The following is an 18,823-nucleotide window of genomic DNA, read 5'->3' on the forward strand; positions in this document are numbered from 1 at the left end:
AAGGGGGATAAAATAGTGGTTTTTTTCTATAGGGTAGATGGTTTAGTGGACAAACAAAATCCTTTCACCTCTGGCTCCCTGAACTTGTACATCAGTCTTCAGCCACAAGTTAAATGAGTTTTGCTGACCTCATTCCAGTCCCTAGCAGACATCTGTCCACATCACAGAACCATCAAATTTGGCACAATGCTGGATGATTGGCAGTCCCTGCTCAGGAAGGGTCCAGTACTGGAACAGCAGGGGTTGCAGGTGCATTGGCAGAGTTGTGTTGCTGAAGCTCGTACACTGCCTGCCTGCACAATGTCTGGCTCTACTTAGTGTTACCAGCTTTGACTCTATTCAAATAAAAACTTAGAAGGAAAAATAAACCTACATTTAATTGTTTATAGCTTCATAGATAATTTATATGGCAGGCCGTAAGTGTTTGGAGGATTCTGTAAAGAGCATTGTGCAAGAGACCTGACTCTTGCACTGCTGGGAACGCTGCAGACTTTTTAGGTGAATCATAACAATGCTTTCATGGATTCTCTGAGCTGGCCCTTTGAGCACTACTTAGGGTTGGGGAGCACAGCTAAGTGCACCTGAGATAAAAGTTTTTGTTTGCCAGCATAAAGTCACCTTTGGGATGGCAGGAAAGTCAGTTTTCCACATGCTCACAGACATGGTTGTGTTACCACTTCTGCACAATGACTTATATCTGGCAAAGACTTGCAAAATAGTCTCTCTGGCTGATTGTCAAAAATTACATCATATTGGAGTAAACTGCTTTTAAATCAAACATCCATTATTCATGTATATTAACCACTTTTTTTTTTTTAACTGGCTGTTTTGTGTATGATTTACTCTTTTTATCTCTGGGTCTCTTTCTGATTTTTTTCTCCCCTCTCTTTCTCACTCTCTCTCTCTCTCTCTCTCTCTCTCTCTCTCTCTCTCATCTGCTCTTCTTAAATCTTAGCTCATCTTTAAATTTATGGAGCCAGTACACTTGTCTCTGTACGAGTATCAATATGCTGACCTGGCATTTGTTAATAGTCAAATTTCTGATGTTGCAATACTGTGTGTTGTGTTTACAGTAACCACTATAACCGTTCGGTACAATTTACACCAGCAAACTGTCCCCCTAAGGCTTGTAAACTTTTTATATTTTTTCCCACATACTTCTTAGAAATAAAATTCAGAACTTGCAGTAGCGACCACCAGGGGCGAAGCGTAACTTGAGGAGGAGATCTGAATCAAGCATATGTGATAGAGCTGTGTCCACTGTTGTAGATGGCATGTAGGTTGAATGCCTCTTGACCCATGGATTTAAAAAAAAAAAAAAAAAAATCCTCACAAGTTCTGTTCTTTTCTTAAAGGAAGCCCTGACTGACTAGCAATTCCATGAACTTCCTTATTGCTGAGAGAATATTGGTGTATGCAGGCAATGTGTGCAGCAAAATCCAGTGGATAGGTCACAGAACTGAAAACAAAATGATGTATATTCTGTTCCCAACCCTGACACTGAGTCCTTTTGTGACTTTGGGCAAGTCGTGTAATTTTTCTCTGTTCCTCAGTTTCCCGCTCGGTAAAATAGGGTAATGTCATGTGTCTTGTGTAAAGCACTTTGAGACCTTAGCACAGCTCTGTAAGTGCTAAGTATCATTATTCTTAGATATGTCCATTCAAATGAATGGAAAGTTAAGATGTTCCAGGAACATGTGTGCCCAGTATGTTATTCCGTAGTGAAGGGGCCAATGATTTCAGTACATCATTGACCATTGTTATACCTTTTCCTTATTATTCGTATTAATTATTATTTATTTACGGTTACATAGTGCCTCTTATATGTAACCACTGCTGAAAAGAAGCCACTTCTTGGGGTGTTACTGGCAACAAAACACAACAGCTTAGGGCAAGAAGAAAAAACATAGCTGGATTTGCTCTGTAGGGAGTTATTTCACAATGCAATTGCCTGAATTGGCCGTTAGCCAGGACACTGGGATGAATACCCCTGCTCTTGTGAAAAGTACTGCCGGCTCTTTGATAACAAGTGCTTGGGGACTCTGTTTTATGTTCTGTCCAAAAACGGCATCTCCAGCAGCATAGTATCCCTAGCCCCATGCTGGGCTGTTGGATGTGCATGGAAGAGTTCCATCAACACCATTTCCTTCAGCACCTGCGTTGGGGTTTTTTTGTTTTGGTTTTTTTGGAAGTGTCTCATCCAAAGTATTTATGCCATGCTGGACCTTGCTAAGCTATAAGATCTAACAAAGCTCACAGCAGAAGTTGGTCTGGCTGCAGAAGCTGTAATTTTGTTATTTGGTATTCTCTCTGTTAGGTTCTTGGACTGCATTTGTTAAAATTTCCACACACCTGCTGATTTCAAGTTTCCTAACTACAGTAAGTTTTCCATTCTCTCTTTCTCCCACCCCCCCCTTCATTCCTTCTAATAAGTCTGTGAGCCTGTTTCTCAGCACATCTCTCTGAGAACAGTGGCCACAGGCTGAGACTCGCCCAGCTCGTGCAACAAAGAGGGAAATTAGTCTAATGCACCGCCTTAACAAAAGGGAGAGTAGGAGCATGAATAATTAATATCACTAGTCTGTGGCAGTCAGATAAAATGAAGTCCCATTTGCTCAGCCTTATTAAAAGAGAGAGAGCGCGCGAGGGAGAGATGGTAAAGGTCGTTAAGGGACTTGTAACATGGAAAGAATCGCCTCTGAGATGGATAATGTGTTTTCTAATCTCTGTGGTCTTTAACTAAACATAATGGTAAAGGTACTCTTTGGATATTTCTGCCTTGCTGAATTATTAAACATTCTGGAAGATCACTTGACTCTCATCCAGTAACTTAGACTTTTGCATTTGAAAACTGTTAGTAGGTAAAGATTTTGATTTTTGTGGTTTTTTTTAGGTCATTGTACATATATATATATATAGAGAGAGAGAGAGAGAGAGAGAGTCTGCTTAGATATAATGCCGTTCACCCCTCTTGCCCAAAAGTTCTGTTGGAAGAAGGGGGTACCTCAGTAGAGTATTACCTTAGGGTACCCTATTTCACACCCAGATGCTCTAGGTTCACTTACCTTTACCAGATTTATACCCATTAGGTCACTAGTCTTGTGTGTCCATTATAGGATTATAAGTGTCTTTAAAAGGATAATCCGTTTGCAGGGTGCATTATAAGATTATAAACCTCCTAGAGACCTTATGCTTTGTTTGCCCTTTAACATGGAGACCCTTATTTTAACTCCCAAGTGACCAGATATTTTTATGCTTTATCCTTGGCCTTTATAAAGAAAATCCTAGTTACTTTAGGGTATTACAGCAGAGCTCCCCAGAAGTGTTACAGCAACTTCAAAATTGTGTTGTCATTTCATTTATAACCTCCCTATTTTTAAGGATCTTTAATTCAGGTATAAAATTGTATTCTGGTTTGAAGCTTGGTAGACAGAGAAAGCAGTAAAAGCAAAAGGGGTGGGTTTAAAAAAAATTAAATCTTATGAGCAAAGAAAAGGTGAAAATATGTACTAATAACACTGAAGAGTATCTTTTTGCAGACGAAGAGCCACTAGGGCAGAAAAACATATATACGTAACATAAACAAATCCCTAAAAAAAGAGGGGAGATAGAGAGTGGAAAGAGACACAGACGTTATCCTGTCATGAATGTCAGTAGATATGGAAAGTCTGGTGGATCAGATTTTTTTTTATAGTTTTGTTACAGATAAAAAGGTTAAAGCGTTGGGCAATCTGTAAACTACATGAGTGTAAATAAGTGAATATGTTAATTTAAAAAATGCCTTTTGCCCACTTACTACAGAACTGGAAAATTGTTCTGATTTTGAAAATGAAACTTGGCAAGCAATTAGGACAATAATTGTGTTCAGTGTTTGCTAAGAAAAGTTCAAGGTATTTAAATGCCTGCACATTAACAGGTTTTCGTAGATGGCATTCCTGTTCATAATGATACATATTTGAAAACTGCGTTCCAGTTTTATGTTGACAGGATAGATTGGAGCTAAGATCTATTAGGTGAATTAATAGTCTATAGACACTCAAAGTAGCAGCTGCAGGGAGTTTCTCGAGCAACAAGAGGCACTGCCTTATCTCCAGGGGCTAAGTGTGCAACCAGAAAGAGATGGTCTAGATTCTTTGGAACTACAGGAATCTTGATAGGTCAACTCAGTCGCTAATCTTTCTCAAGGTAGATAAACTGAACTCAGTGGAGATTATTGCCTGTGTCTTTCAAATGAGACCTTCAAAACAGAAGTCTGGTCTGCCAAGCATGGCCATTAGTTTCTTCTACAATTTTAATACAAAAAATGGTTTGCCACAGTGTCTTGGCCAAAACGTCTTCTTCTCCGGTGTTGTGTGCAGAGTGCTGATTGGTTGCTGTGCTTTACTTCAGAAAGGGATGCGTTTCAGTGGTGATATATGTGAAATATTAGTGATGTTTGCATTGTTGTTGTAGCCATGTAGGTCCCAGGGTATGAGAGACAAGGTGGGTGATATTACTTCACCCCCCTGTCTCTCTATTATCTATGAAACAGTTTACGTTTATAACCCCCTTTTCACAGGTTCAGATTTTCAAATAAATTCACCTTTTTGGATGATATTTTCCATGCTAGGCCTTTGTCTAAGAATGAATTACTTTAAAAAGTTTAAATAAAAGTTCTTCAGGTACATTTGAGTTCTGTGATGATGAAAAAAATACACACTAAAAATGGCTTAATTCTGAGACATGGCACATCAGTAATATGATTATGGAAGCTGACAGAGGAACGTAGCCCTCACTAAGGAGATCGTCCAGGACCAAGATGGGGAGGTGGTGGGGAGGAGGAGAAGAACTGGTTGGGTAATGATAAACATTACAAACAATTGAAGAAAAATCACTTATGGATCCTTACTGGGTTGCTGCTAATATTTTTAGTAGAGCCTGATGAAAACCCTGTCCTTTTTACTACATCACCCTAATGCATGTTCTTTGTGCCTGGCCTGAGAGGAAAAGGGTTGGGTCAAGCCATTGGCTGTTACTAGGACAATTTGCATGAGAGAAATCTGTAAAACTTGCAGTGATACATGCAAAGTTCACCCTACAAACACTATTGCCTTCTCCTCAGCAACAGGAGAAATGTAGAAAAACGTCAGTCTTTCTGCAATTTTTGCTGTATTCCTCACATTTTCTAAACTTTAATTATTTAAAAAAAACCCTTTCTGTTGCCAAGAGACAGCCATCACAAAAGATGTGCTACTGCTGTACTTCAACCTTGCAGAAAACTATCTTGAGGCAAAATTAGGAGCTCTTCTTGGTAGGGTGTGAACTTGAAAGTCTAGTGAAAGCTGTCCAAATGCTTATCTGCATTAAGCACAGGTAACTTTTTTCCTACCTACCTACCTTCCTTTTTTTTAAAAAAAAAAGCTGTTAATATAACATCAAGGTTGCTCAGTTAAAATTTGAAAGTCAGACAATGCAGGTGTTAAGGTTCTTACAGAAGAGCTAACTTGGCTATGTTGCATATATTGTATATTTCCTGTTTGTTATAAGAAATGATGTAACATTTATTAAGCAACACAGGTTATAACAAGAAAAATCATTGAAAATACTACACGTGTACCACATGGTCATGTTAATGTTGCTATAGAAACCTTTATTTTCCCTTTTGCTTGACATTAACTATGCAACCTCATAGATTTTTGCATTTAAAGGGGACAAACTTGAAATCTAGTTAACTACACAAAATGACTTAAATGCATGTTTAGGCTCTACACCTGTTGCTGAGCCTCCTTGCCAATTTGTATAATTTGACAATCGCATTTTCCTATTTTTGAACATACTTTGTCTCCTGTTGCTATGTGAAAGTCCCGCATAAACAGCTGAAGCTGACTGGGCAGGAGAAACAGTCAAGTTGATTATAAACATAGTGCTTTCAAAAGCAGAAAGTACACAAACAGGAAAAATATATATTTTTTCTAATCTTTGTAACAGTGATCTTGTGAGTTACTTGTAATAGTAGGTTAAAAAATAATCAGACAGAATTGTGATTTAAGTTGAATGATCCTTTAGTCCAGTGGTCCCCAACCTTTTTCATCTGGCAGGCGGCGGACGAGCATCCACCGAAATGCTGCCGACAAGCAACAACGTCAATAGGCGTCGCCGCCGAAATCGGCTGCATTTCGGCGGCGACGCCTCTGGATGACGCTGCTTCTCGGCGGCATTTCAGCGGATGCTTGTCCATTGGCCAGTAAGCGGGCGCACTTAGACGCCCCGGCGGGCGCCATGGCGCCCACGGGCACCGTGTTGGGGACCCCTGCTTTAGTCTGTCTAGTTGACCATCTATGCAAGGGTCTTCTGCAGTGCTCATTGCTGTCGGATCTAAGCAAATTATGTTCCTTTATTTTTCTCCTTTACCATAGTTTGTAGAATCTTTCTCTTGCTGTTTTTCCTTAGATACTCTTTTAAAAGCAGATTTGCTTAGCTTCCAGTACTATTTCAAATACAATCCAAAGTCTGTTCATGAGGAGATTTGCTTTTCAATCTGGACTTCAGTATGACCTGAGCAAACACAATGTAGCTTCCTTTGAACTCCCAAAGTTTGTACCTATCCCACCATGGTTGCCCAGAGCTAGTGTTCAGGCTACATATCCCTAATTCATGACAGTCTATTACAGTGCCAGTCTGGTTGCCTGCCACCCCTGTATGCATTTTATTGCTGCTGTCCTCAGTAGTCCAAGTCTCTGTATCCTGATTACATGCTAGAAGGTTGAGAAGGAGGCCTGTAAACCATCTCTTTAATAAAATCTGAGTGGTAATGACCATGCTCTGGTTTATGCTACAGGAAAATGCACTCAACGTGGCCCTGTTATATTTCACCTTGTGCGTTTTTGTTTTTTCCCCTCCTTCTGCCAGATACTTCTCTACAACCTGGAAACAGGTCAGTGTCTAACAAAGCTAGGCAGCTCGTTGGGTGACTTCACGTGTGTCAACCTCCAGAATAGTCCTCCGTGGATGCTTGTCACAGGCAATAAAGACAGGAGGTATGTACAAGCAAGAGCAATATCTTATCTAGAGCTAGAGTTCACGTTCTGTCCCTCATTCCCTGCTGGCCAATAACTGGATCTGCGAGAGTTCGGTTCTCCCCCGTATACTGTAAGTACAGCCTGCATGAACTTCAGGAACAAAGTATTAGGTAATAGTTGGATGTGGCTGCCGTTTTGCTTTGTTTCTGAAAGCACCATGGGAAGACTTTCTTTTTAAGCCATTTGGTGGACGCAGTTGGTGTACAGCCCAGCGAGACTACTTGGAATATCTTCCATTTCCCCCCTCCCCCCATCACCCACAAAATTAGTTTGGCATTTAAAAGCTCACTTTCTGATATTAAAAAAATAACCTAAGGGATGAATCATGTAGGACGAGATGGGTCCGCCTGCCAAATGATGTCAAGAGTGTATTTCGGAACACTGCAGAGTCCCTCAGGTGACAGAAAAGAGACTTTCATGTGAACAGATTCCAGCTTCTATTTAGCTGATTAACAGCCTTCTCTTTAACTCCTTGGCTTGGCGAGTCGGATTTTCCCTGCATGATATCCGGTGCCAGAAACGGACGCAGTGGGAACAGTCAGTGTGAAAGGATTAAAGTGCTTAAAAAGACCCTTTGAGTCCAATTTTTAGGTTTTCTTTTTTGGCTGGTTATCTGCAGGGTCACTCCACTGCACCAAAGAGATGTGGGATGGCGAGAGGCCAGTCTCTAATGGCTCTCCACTCCATCCCTCCTCCCCTCAGTGCTGGGCATGGGGCTGCAGGTGGTGGTCTGGTTCGGTGGTGGGTATCAGATTGTGAGGCGGATACTTTCCATTGCCAAATCCCAGACCTCTGTCCTGCCAGTGCAGCAGCTTGCAAAAATGATTATTTTGTCAAACAATTTTTTTCTTTTCGGCAAAGAGGCAATGTGAGCAAACTGCCGGCTTTGTCAGCAAAGAAAATACAAGAAGCAGCTTAAGTTTGATGCATGTAACTGAATTCTTGGGATTTTTTTCTTAAATTAGCAGATACGAATTTCTCCCATGTATGCTAGGGTCCTGCGAATCCCAACAAATCTGCTTGTAGTTTTATTCTCTTGTGTAATGTTGTGTCAGTTGTGCAGGGAGAGACAGAAGAGCACGTGCAAATTTGATATCCCTGTTCATGTAAGGAATTGAAAGTAACTCCCCTTATATGAGAATAAATGCTGAAATCCTCTCCTCTCAGAATATGAATACGATAAGCTTTATGATTCTGAATTTTACAGCCCAGGTATCTAGGGGAGAGGCTTGGCTGGAGCTAAACTAACAGGAAAGCAGAAATCCAGTGGTTCAGCAGTTAAATAGGGCCCTGAAAAGAGACCCTCCGCCACCCAAAACAAAGTCAAATTACTCATGAAAGTTTGTTTGAAGGGCATTAGGAGCAGTATAATGTTTTCTCAGCTGGACCCCCCCCCCCCCCCATCTGTATCAAGTGGACTTAGTATCCCCGGATTCCTATTGTAGAACAAGTATTCCCGTTGAGGGATTCACAATATGAATGTTAAGTAATAATGGCCAGTGGGGGAGCCTACTGCTGGATTTAAAATGGATATTCTCAGGATTTCTGGGCCCAAAATTTGACCTCATTGTTATGCGATAGAGAAAGTCCTGTATTCAACATCATCTGTTAAAAAAACCAAAACCCAAACTCCCCAACTCCCTTCCATTGAGGAAAGGAATGATTCTTTTGGGAGCAACCATAGAGCTCAGTCTAGGTGCACTTCAAACACCATCACAAGAATGAGGAGCGCACACTGTGACACACTCCACAGCAGCTACCTTGCTTTCCTTGAAGGCACCTAAAATGGTGAATAGCATCGGAAAACTAAATATCAGGGGAAACTAGCACCTGCCAATGCTGGAAAGCCTTCTGAGGAGATATTGGTTTACATCTACCCCTAAACCTGGCTAGGCTTATTTCTGGAGCAATCAAATATCAGAAACAAAGGCTTGCTCCTGACTCATTTGGACTAGTATAGAACTGAGGCATTCCCACTGAGCATAGCTGTCATGGCAGAGCATGGAGGAGAATGGCAGCCTCTGCGATAGCCGAGGCTCCGATTATTTAGAGCCTCATCTCAGGTTTGTAAAACTCCTTTTCTTTTTAAAACAAACGTAAACAACTCAAGTGTTCTTTTTAATTTTCTGAGGGCATGCAGGATGGAAATGTGCCTGAAAGCTGGACCCTTGCTGATGTATCAACTGGGATGCAGTCAGTTTCATTTCCAGCTGTGCTTACTAATAGAAGAAACCTTAATTATCGTACAGGGCACTTGCAGCCAAAGATGGGAAGAGTGCTGTGAATGAGAGAGTTTCAGAAATATTATACCCTTACACAACGTTCTAATGCACACCAGATGCTCTTTGTCACTGTTGAAGTGGGAGAAAGCTAGGAGCTGTTTTCCCTCTGTCTGTAAGTGTTCTGATGAGTTGTGCCATAGGTGTTGCTACAGAACCATCCTCAGCGTACTCCCATCTCTGTTCCAGCATGTTTTCTTGCCTGTCAGATGGATGCTACCCTGTTGGAGTCTTTGGACGGTTCTGTCTTCTTTTGTTTTAATTGTTGGAATAGAGTTATTTGCAAGCTCCTATGGTGTGGTTTTCATTAGAACAGGGAAAGGGGGAGCGCTTCTTGGAACAGCACAAGGATCAAACCATGAATATTGAACATAGTACAATTTGGACTTCAGTCTGCTTGATTGTTCCATTTCTGACATTTATCAGATTCAGAGGGTCATCTTGCAGCTTCTTTTCAACTGTGGGATCAGTGATTTTCCTTTATTTTCATTTCCATTCACTATATTGTTCTGTTTCCTGAAGCTCTACATTTTATTTTTTTAATCTTGAAATACTAAGTTTTAAAAAACACACACCCTTTTTTCTACTGTGTGCTGGATTTTAATATGGAATGATGATTTCCTAGGCATACCAGGCAGTGATATAGCTTTGTATTCAGCTGAGCTCAGAGGCAAATTTGAATGGGTGTAAGTAACCCTTACCTCACACACAGACACCCGTTCTTACTGGCTCTGTAAATAAGGAAAGAAGCAGCTAATAAACTCAGTTCTTTATCTCAAAATGAGACTTGATGGAGGTTTCTCCCTCTCTAACTAGCGCTTTTCCCTTGGATGGGTTGGAAGCTTTTCTCTCTCCTACTCACTTGGATATTCCAGTCACTATGTATCTAGGTCCTGATTCAGGAGAGCGTCCTTAATTCAAGAATGCACCTAAGCATTGCTTACATTTCCTGAATCGGGGCCCTAGTATTGTAATAGAATTTTCCTCCCAGTCATACGTGATGGTATCCAAACAAAAATCAATAGAGGATTGTAAAGCAGAAGAAAAGGAGCTCTATTCGAAGACCACTAGGATTTTAATGATCCCTTATTAACAAGAAGCTTTAGCGTACAAATTGACTTGTAAAAAATATTATATGCAGTGTTGTTGTTGCCATGTTGGTCCCAGGATATTAGAGAGACAAGGTGGATGAGATAAAATAAAAGATCCAAAAAAAGATATTACCTCATCCACTTTGTCTCTTGTAAAAAATATTGAATTTAATGGGCCTGATTCTGATCTCATTTATACCATTATAAAATAGGAGGAACTCCATGGAAATCAGATGATTTACATGTGTGTAAAATTGGTTTAAGATCAGAATTGGCCCCAGGCAAAAGTGTGTGTGTGGGGGGGAAAGAATAATATAGATACTACCTATCAGCCATTCCCCAGCATTTAAAGCTCTTGTAGTAATAGTGTGGGACAGGATACTGAAATTGCAAAGAAGGCAAAATCTGGAGTGAAATATTACGTGCAACCTTTTTTTGCTAATGCTGATGGTAATGGAAACTTTATGGAATGATGGCCACGGATATGCCTTAGATAGAAAACATGGAGTATTTTGGTTAATTGATCCAGCAGTTGCAATCTCAGGTGTTCATCAAAAGCTCTGCTGCGCTGAATGTTGTTGATGTCTGGTGTACTAAATTGAGGGGATGGCTTATTTGGGTGCTCAGTACTTTCTGAAAATCAGGACTTTTTAAGGTGTCTTAAGTTGGGCAACCAACATCACTAGTCGTTTTTGAAAATCTAGGCCAAAGATATTTAAAGAAGGCAGCTGTTTGGATGCTTGCAGATGGCTTTGTTTCAGTGTTAATGACTCTTTTGCATGTTAATCTACGATTCCCTTGATTTTTCTCTTGGTTGGTGTAACACTTGGTTCCTTGTCCTTTAGCTGTGTCTTTGCTATTGTTCTGGGGTTTTTATGGACAGTGCTTAGATACCAAGGAGACAGGTGCCATAGCAATACCCCAAATAGATTGTCATTTATGACTAACTGCTTGATAGCAGTTCATGAGGCAAACAAATTATCTTCTGGACCGAAATTCTCCTTATATTTCATTGTAATATTCACTTTACATAGTACATGCAAAGAAGCCAAGTTCCTAAAAGCTGGAAAGAGCCCTGATGCAAAATCTTTCAACTGACAGTGGATCTTGCACTGGGAAAATCCAGTGGTGCAAAAAGACCTACAGAAGATCTGTTACTGATTCTATCATTCATGTGTATGGCTGTGTGCTGGTTAAGGGACACTGAACTGGAGTAATTTTAAACACTGCGTAGAAGAGAATTTCATGTTTGATGCTCGCTTTGCCATGAGAGGGGTATTTGCATGCCGGAGGAATTGCAAGGCAAAAATTAGCAATTTTTGTAGCCCAAGTTGGGAATGCATTGACTAGTGTTTAGTATTATATTAATTACTAATCCTTATAGAACAAATCTCCATTCTCAACAGTAGTATATAATCTGTATTATAGTAATTGAAAAGTAAGGCACATGTCTAACATGTTGCATAGTTTTCCAGTGAAGAAACCCTAACAGTCCCAATGGAATCACACCTTGGGGTAGATGCCAAAAGTCCTTTTGGAAAACAGATATAGTATTGGGCCTGGTCTGCTCTTAGAACTTGGGTTAATAATCTGTGGCGTTCAGGGGTGTAAAAAAAATCGACACCCCTGAGCGACACAGCTATGCCAACCTAACCCCAGGTGCAGATGCAACTAGGATGACAGAAGAATGCTTCCGTCGATCTAGTTACTGTTGCTCAGGGAGTTCCTCTCGTGATGCAAAAATTCCTTCTGTTGCTATAGTCTGCATCTGCACTATGGGGTTACCATGGCATAGCTATGGTATATGTGCCCATAGTGTAGACATGGCCTTAGACAGCCAATAGAGCGATGGGCTTAGCTGGCAGTTTTTAGCTGCTGATTTTATTGGATTTCTGCCTTTGCCAGTGAATTGCAGGCTCTTTAAAAGTATTGTGGTGTTTTGTAAGTGTAATGCAACTGTAATCAACGTGCTAACAGTCCAAACAGTGTTTGCATTCTCAGGAGCTGCAGACAGGAGTGTAACAGCTGCCTCTCTCTGTTCTTGATTTCCATTTGTTCAGGGTCAGGGTATACGACCTCCGCAGAAGCAAATCTTTGTGCTCCCTCTATGCCCACCATTTAGGAGTGTCTGCCGTGCAGATGGATGACTGGAAAATTGTCAGTGGAGGAGAGGAGGGTCTGGTCTGCGTGTGGGATCAGCGAATGGGCACCAAGCTATGGGAAATGCACGCCAGGTAACTTCATCTGCTCGAGGGGCTTTACAGCCATGACATTTCCAGATCCAGTGGACAGACTGAGCTGGCATGTTTTCACTTTGGTCCTGAATATCCTATGCCTAAATTTTCGGAGGACAGCATGATAGTTCTGTTAGTTTTCAGTCTCTGAAAACTGAAATCTGGAATCTGTGGTCTGTTCAGTTGGACTCAGATTAAAGAGGATTCCAAATGGTTAATGGTGTGTGTGTGTGTTCTCCATAATTTTCATGGGTGTTGTTGCTAATTTAATTTAAAGGAGCACTGATAAAACAAACTTTTAAGAGACTGGGGTCCTTTAAATAGGCTACTTCTAACACATCATTACTGCAATGAAGGTAACTTTTATAAATCTGATTTATTTTTCATGGTTTATTTTTTGCATTTCTCTCAGATTTTACAATAAATTGTAAATTCATGTGCTCCTCCTCCATAAAAACAGTGTTGGTCCCAGTGAAATTTCTTATACTGGTGTGTGGTGTTGAATTCTGGGAAAGTTGCTTTTGTCTTAGCTTTTGTCAAATCTCACTTTACAAACCCTGAATTTTGGGCAGTTTTGGTTTACCAGTCTTTTGTCTGTTTTACTCTTGTGTTAACTGTTTGTACAGCATTGTCCTATGCCTTTGAGTGGACAAAAGGGAGGACATCATTTAAAAAAAAATTATCAGACTACAGAGATTGTTCCACATTCAAGCACACACACACTCCCTCCAACATATTCACATCCCTTTAAAAAGCAATAATCAGAGGGCCAAAAATGATGCTTCTGCACCAGCAGACTGACCTACCCATCGCTGTTTATGCTGACAGTACACAATGTTTTAATATCTTGGAGATGAAGACAGACCCCTTAGTTGCATGCACCAAACCTTAACGATTTCCTTAGGCAGTTCTTATTCAGGCAAAATTCCCATTTGATTAAAGTTCTGCCGAAGCAAAGACCTCAAGGTTTAGCCTTTGGTAAGTCTGAGAGTGATACCCTACTATTATAAAATGGACAGATATATCCTAAATGTAATGACCCTTTCCCAAGGCTGAGGTGGATGAGACGAGGTATTTACTGTCTGGAGAGTTCAAGTTAGGTCATTGATTAAAACTAGGTGGTCCCCTTCTCTTTTGACCCCGTGAGTTGTTAAGTTCTTTGTGATGCAGCTCATGCATTAGGAACGTTATTGCATTGATTATCTTCCAATGCAACGCTTAATGAGTATGTCAGGGAAGAGGGTTATTTGTATCTGATGGGCCTTTGGGGTGGAGGAGGAAACATAGCGTATGACTGAAGTCATTAGATTTAGCAGTTATAAAATTATTAACCTGTGGATGAGCCAGAAAGGATAATCTAAATGAATAGTGCCAGGAGGCCCTTACTGAAAGGAAAGGCATTATTGGGTGTCTGTGTCCATAACCCACAGTCACAGAGGGGGAAGCAGGAGGAAAAAACAAGCAGGGGAAATGATTTGTTTGTTTGGGAGATGACAGGAGACAAAATCCTCTGGGTGTGTCTCAAATTGAAAGAGTCCTGCCTTGATACAAGGGTTCTGAGGTCGATATTTAAACTGTTCACAAGTGAAGGGAATGATGGAAGGACCACTCAGCTTTGTGTCATACAGTGGCTGTCTGAAGCAGTCACAGCTCATGATTCCGATTGAGGCGTCACAAGGTGGTGGGCGTGGATACAGTTAGCTTTGAGAGGCTTTCTTGTCTTCACATGTGGACGAGTGCATTCACAGAGAAGATAAGCAAATGTGCTGCCTCACAGCATCGCCTGCGATATGCTCTCAATTCCATCTGTGTTCTAGCAATACGCCACTAGATGGTACTAAAAGCTTCATTTTCATACTTTAAATAGATACAGTAGTACCTCAAAGTTGCGAATGCCAGAGTTACGAACTAACCAGTCAACCACATACCTTCTTTGGAACCAAAAGTACACAATCAGGCAGCAGCAGAGACCAAAAAAAAAAAAAAAAGAAGCAAATACAGTACAGTCTTGTGTTAAACATAAACTAATTAAAAAAAAAAAGGAAAGCCACATTTTTCTTCTTCATAGTAAAGTTTCAAAGCTGTATTAAGTCAATGTTCAGTTGTAAACTTTTGAAAGAACCACCGTAACGTTTTGTTCAGAGTTACGAACACTTCAGGGTTACGAACAACCTCCATTCCCGAGGTGTTCGTAACTCTGAGGCTTTACTGTACTGCCTAGAAAAAATGAAAGTCTAGTTTCTCAGCCTGTGACTAAAGACAGGGCGCTGAGTTAGGTTTATCATTGTTCCTATTAGATCATTAGGTGTCTGATACGTGTGTAAGTGGATTCTCCCACCCAGTTCTGCTATTTATTTTCCAGACACCCAGTCCGTCATATTTGGTTCAATACTCACAGCCTCATCACAGCAAACATCCCAGATGAGAAAAACCCCCGGGGTGCCAGCATCATGGATGATGACCTGACAGCTCACCGTAGGTGAGTGAACAGGCTCTGGAGGGCAGAAGTTTCTGCATCTGAACGCTCAGTCTTAAAGAGGAGTGGAGACACTTATGAAAATATATCAGTTCAAAAACACCTTATGCCAAACCAGCAACGAGATAGATGTGCAGCATTTAACAGCAGATAAATCTTCCAAGCTGTTGGGAAGCAATGTTCTCTCTGTTTGCCTCTGAACTCAAGTCTGTTTCCTCCTCAGTAGTGAACACACAAACCCCTGAAGCCGCATAGGGAATGCAGCTCCATGCCTTGCTTTAAATGTTAGTGATGGCATTAGCTCCCAAAGGGAAAATGCTGAAGCCTAAACTAAGGTCCTGGCATTTGCATATCAGTTCAGTTTTCCCTTTCTGATTCCAAGTATCCAGCTATAATATACTGACTTTCCCTGTCCCTGAATCGGATTAGATCATTTATGGGCAGGTAACTGTTATATCTATATATTGCTAAAGTAAGAGAATCAAATCTCATCTTCAGGGCATACAGCGAACACTGCAGGGGTCAGGAAGGGATTTCCTTCTATCTACAATACTGCATAAGTGTTCATGGTGTATTGAGGCCTCCTTTGCTTTCTTGAAGCAACAGGTGTTGGCTGCTTCTGGAAGCAGGATACCAGACTTGTTGCACGTTGGTAAAGGTTTGACTTTGCTTGTAACACAATTAGAAATGTCCTTCTTGTTTGTTTTTTGCCCAGGCATCGAGGAATCATCTATGCCTATGAATTCTCAGTGGACCAGTTGGCTCGAGAGAGCGTCCTTCCTATTTGCCGCTCTTCCTATGATGAAGTGACTGGTTACAACTACAACATTGGCCTTGCTGTCCCCTATGACAACATTTTGGTAACTTAGGAATGGTTTTTCCTTGGTTTTCTATGGTTCAGTCCCCTACCAACCAACATGGAGCAGAAAGGAAACTGGGAATCACAAGAGGTGATTACTAAAGATTGCATTGACTTGTTCCAACACATTTAGTGGGCTGGGCTCTTGCTGAAAACTGAAGGCATATGCAAGAGCAGATTCTGAGGCTGCCCCCAAATGTGTCACTCAAACATACTGATGATCCAAAATGACCTTTGAACCTTTGCTCTGGTCAGTGGAGATTGAAAAATGAGTGGGAGACTTAAACCTGGGGAAAAATGGTCCATTCCCACTGCTCACAGGAAGAGTGTTGGTGACCTCATTCTCATGGCAGATCGATGTGCCATGGTGGGGCAAAGGAGAACCCTGAGTGGCAAAGTGAAAGAGAATTGATACTTTCTTGACAGGATGATAAGGGCACAGAGGAGCTCAAGCATACGCAGATGCTTGGCTGTCCTGAGAGAAAGAAACAAGAACTGGGAACAGGCCTGCTGCAGAGCCACAAGCTTGGGATCTCTTTCCTGCGTGACAAGCTGCCAGTTCTTGTCTCCCTGTGTGTGCTGCAGGCAGGGGAATGTCCAGCAATCTGCAACAGAACAAAGCACAATGCGCTCTGCATAGGAGGCAGCTTGCTCTCATCCAGGCCTGAGTGGCTTGGAGACTAAGCTGGCCAAACAACTCAGAATTATTTTTTTAAATAAGTTTTTTAATTTTTAAAAATCTCTGAATCTATACCTTAAAGGTTCATAAATGTTTGTTATTGTAAGGACTTTCCTCCTTACAGATTTAGGGTGGGCTAATCCCTGTGCACTGAGGTACAAGGCTGGGCAGTGCCTTGTAACTGAACTGCATCTTTCTACTGTCTCGGATGTCGTTTTGATTCCAGGTTGTCTCTAATAATGATTCTATGAACCTTCTTCTAATCACTGAGATAACATGATATTTGAGACTGATCATGCCCATTTAGCAAAGTAGAGAGGACAGAGCTGCCAAACTAGGTGACAACACAGGTTCTGTCTTGCATCCTCTGGGCGTGATTAACTCGTGTTGACTTCTTTGAATTGTATATGGCTGCGTCTGACCCTTGATAAGAAGAGTAGAACTATGGCCTTGTCTACAGACAAAGGCTGCATTGGTTTAACTAAAATTGGTTTAAAAACTGATTTGGCTAAGCTGGTGCCAAGTCCTGCATGGCCATAACTTCCATCAGTGTAAAACTGGGGGTTATTGGTTTAGCTTGTACCTGTACTTCTCTCAGTGCAAGCTAAACCACCATAAATCAGGTTTAAAATGGATTCAGTGTGTCTATGTGTTTTCACTGGATTAACAAAATGGGTTTAAAATCACACCTTTAGTTAAATCAGCACAACTTTATGTCTAGAGCAGGCCTAGCAAGTCTGTTGGTGAAATGGTTCTTTTTGGGCTGTCTCTTCACATAAAAATTAGCCACCCTGGATACTGAAACAATCCCAGGGGATTCTCTCCTGCCTGAGAAAAGAAATCATTTACAATTATTTATTGTATTTGGCTTGTGATGTTTTCCATGACCCCCAATAAACTTCTATGTGTTATTTGGTTGTAACAACCCTGTTACTTTTCTCTAACACACTACGCTAGTGGAAGTGTGTAAGAAAAACTCAGTCAAGTTGACCACACAATAAAATACAGTTTACGTTTTCAAGAAGCCCTGGGTATTTCTGATCTCTGTAGTGTAATTTAACAATCCCTTCCATTTTGGAGAGGTTAGCTCCCTTCCTTCTGCTCTGTGGTTTACAGCCTGGGCATCTGGTTTCGTTCAGGTGTGTAGTAGAAACCTATTGAAGAACATTTCTGCTATAACTAGGCTATTCATTAACTGGTCTAAGATGTCCCTGTCTTTATTCTAACATGAACAGGCACGTGTGGCCAGATCACCCACCTCTTTATTTGTCTCTGTCCCCCATAGAATACAACATGTGACCTGTTGCTGTGTTGTGTAAACCTTTGTTCAACCTCACACCGTGCTCTCTGACTCACTTGGCCACTCCTTACCCATGCCTCCTTGCCCCTAGGTAACTTTGTCCTTCCCTTTGGATGATAACTGAAGCATTTGGCACATTATTCCAACCTGTTTCACAGCTTCTCCCTGGAATCCATCTTAACGTTTTCACATTCCTCCCCAGCCTTATCTAATTTGTTTTTGTCTCACTTTATTATTCCTTAATAGACTGAAGGGGTTGATGGGTTGCTGTGAAAGAGATGCCCTGCATAGTAATTGTGAGTGTGTCCTGTGAAGAATCACTGCTGTCTAATGAAATAGCCTGGTTTGGGGCACTGGCACCAGTTCATGTAGGACCAAACATGGGCTTATTCCGTTATTGGGGGTTTTGCTCTGGTCTGCAATGGGCCCTTAATGCTGCTACTATTTTGCAGTTTTCCATTGGGTGTACTGGAGGGCTATCCCTTTAACAGGACTGATCCTATCCCTGGCATTCATTTAGCAGACAGTGGATTCAGAATGATTTCTGTTAATTCCAGCTGTGCTACATGCCCAAGTGCAAACTAGGATATTGCTGGTGTTAGAAAGTAGCCATGATAGGATATGAGTAATTAGCTTCTTTGCCTGAAAGGGAATGTCCTGCTCTGCTTTTCTGAGTAGTCATTTATACAGTGCTATCAATGGACCTTGTGCTGTACAGATGAAAGATGATTTATTTTCACTAGGATCTGTTAGATGCAATCAACCTACCTGTGTTCCACCTGAGCACGTGATCAAAGCACTCCAGTGCTCCTGCAGCAATAACAGGTACCCACCTGGCCTTTACCAG

At 41.2% G+C, this 18,823-nt stretch overlaps 1 protein-coding gene across 1 annotated transcript in view; it reads left to right on the forward strand.

The window, feature by feature from the left end:
* The window catches only part of FBXW8 (F-box and WD repeat domain containing 8), a 71,344-nt gene extending 53,657 nt beyond the window's left edge, over positions 1 to 17,687 (forward strand). The window contains exons 10-13 of the mRNA XM_065417962.1: positions 6,889 to 7,016; positions 12,489 to 12,662; positions 15,025 to 15,141; positions 15,854 to 17,687. Coding sequence (XP_065274034.1) covers positions 6,889 to 7,016; positions 12,489 to 12,662; positions 15,025 to 15,141; positions 15,854 to 16,007 — 573 coding nt within the window. The 3' untranslated portion in view covers positions 16,008 to 17,687. The remainder of the gene's footprint in view (positions 1 to 6,888; positions 7,017 to 12,488; positions 12,663 to 15,024; positions 15,142 to 15,853) is intronic.
* The last annotated feature ends 1,136 nt before the right edge of the window (positions 17,688 to 18,823 follow it).

This window comes from Emys orbicularis, chromosome 16 (genome assembly GCF_028017835.1).
Source record: "Emys orbicularis isolate rEmyOrb1 chromosome 16, rEmyOrb1.hap1, whole genome shotgun sequence".
Lineage (NCBI taxonomy): Eukaryota > Metazoa > Chordata > Testudines > Emydidae > Emys > Emys orbicularis.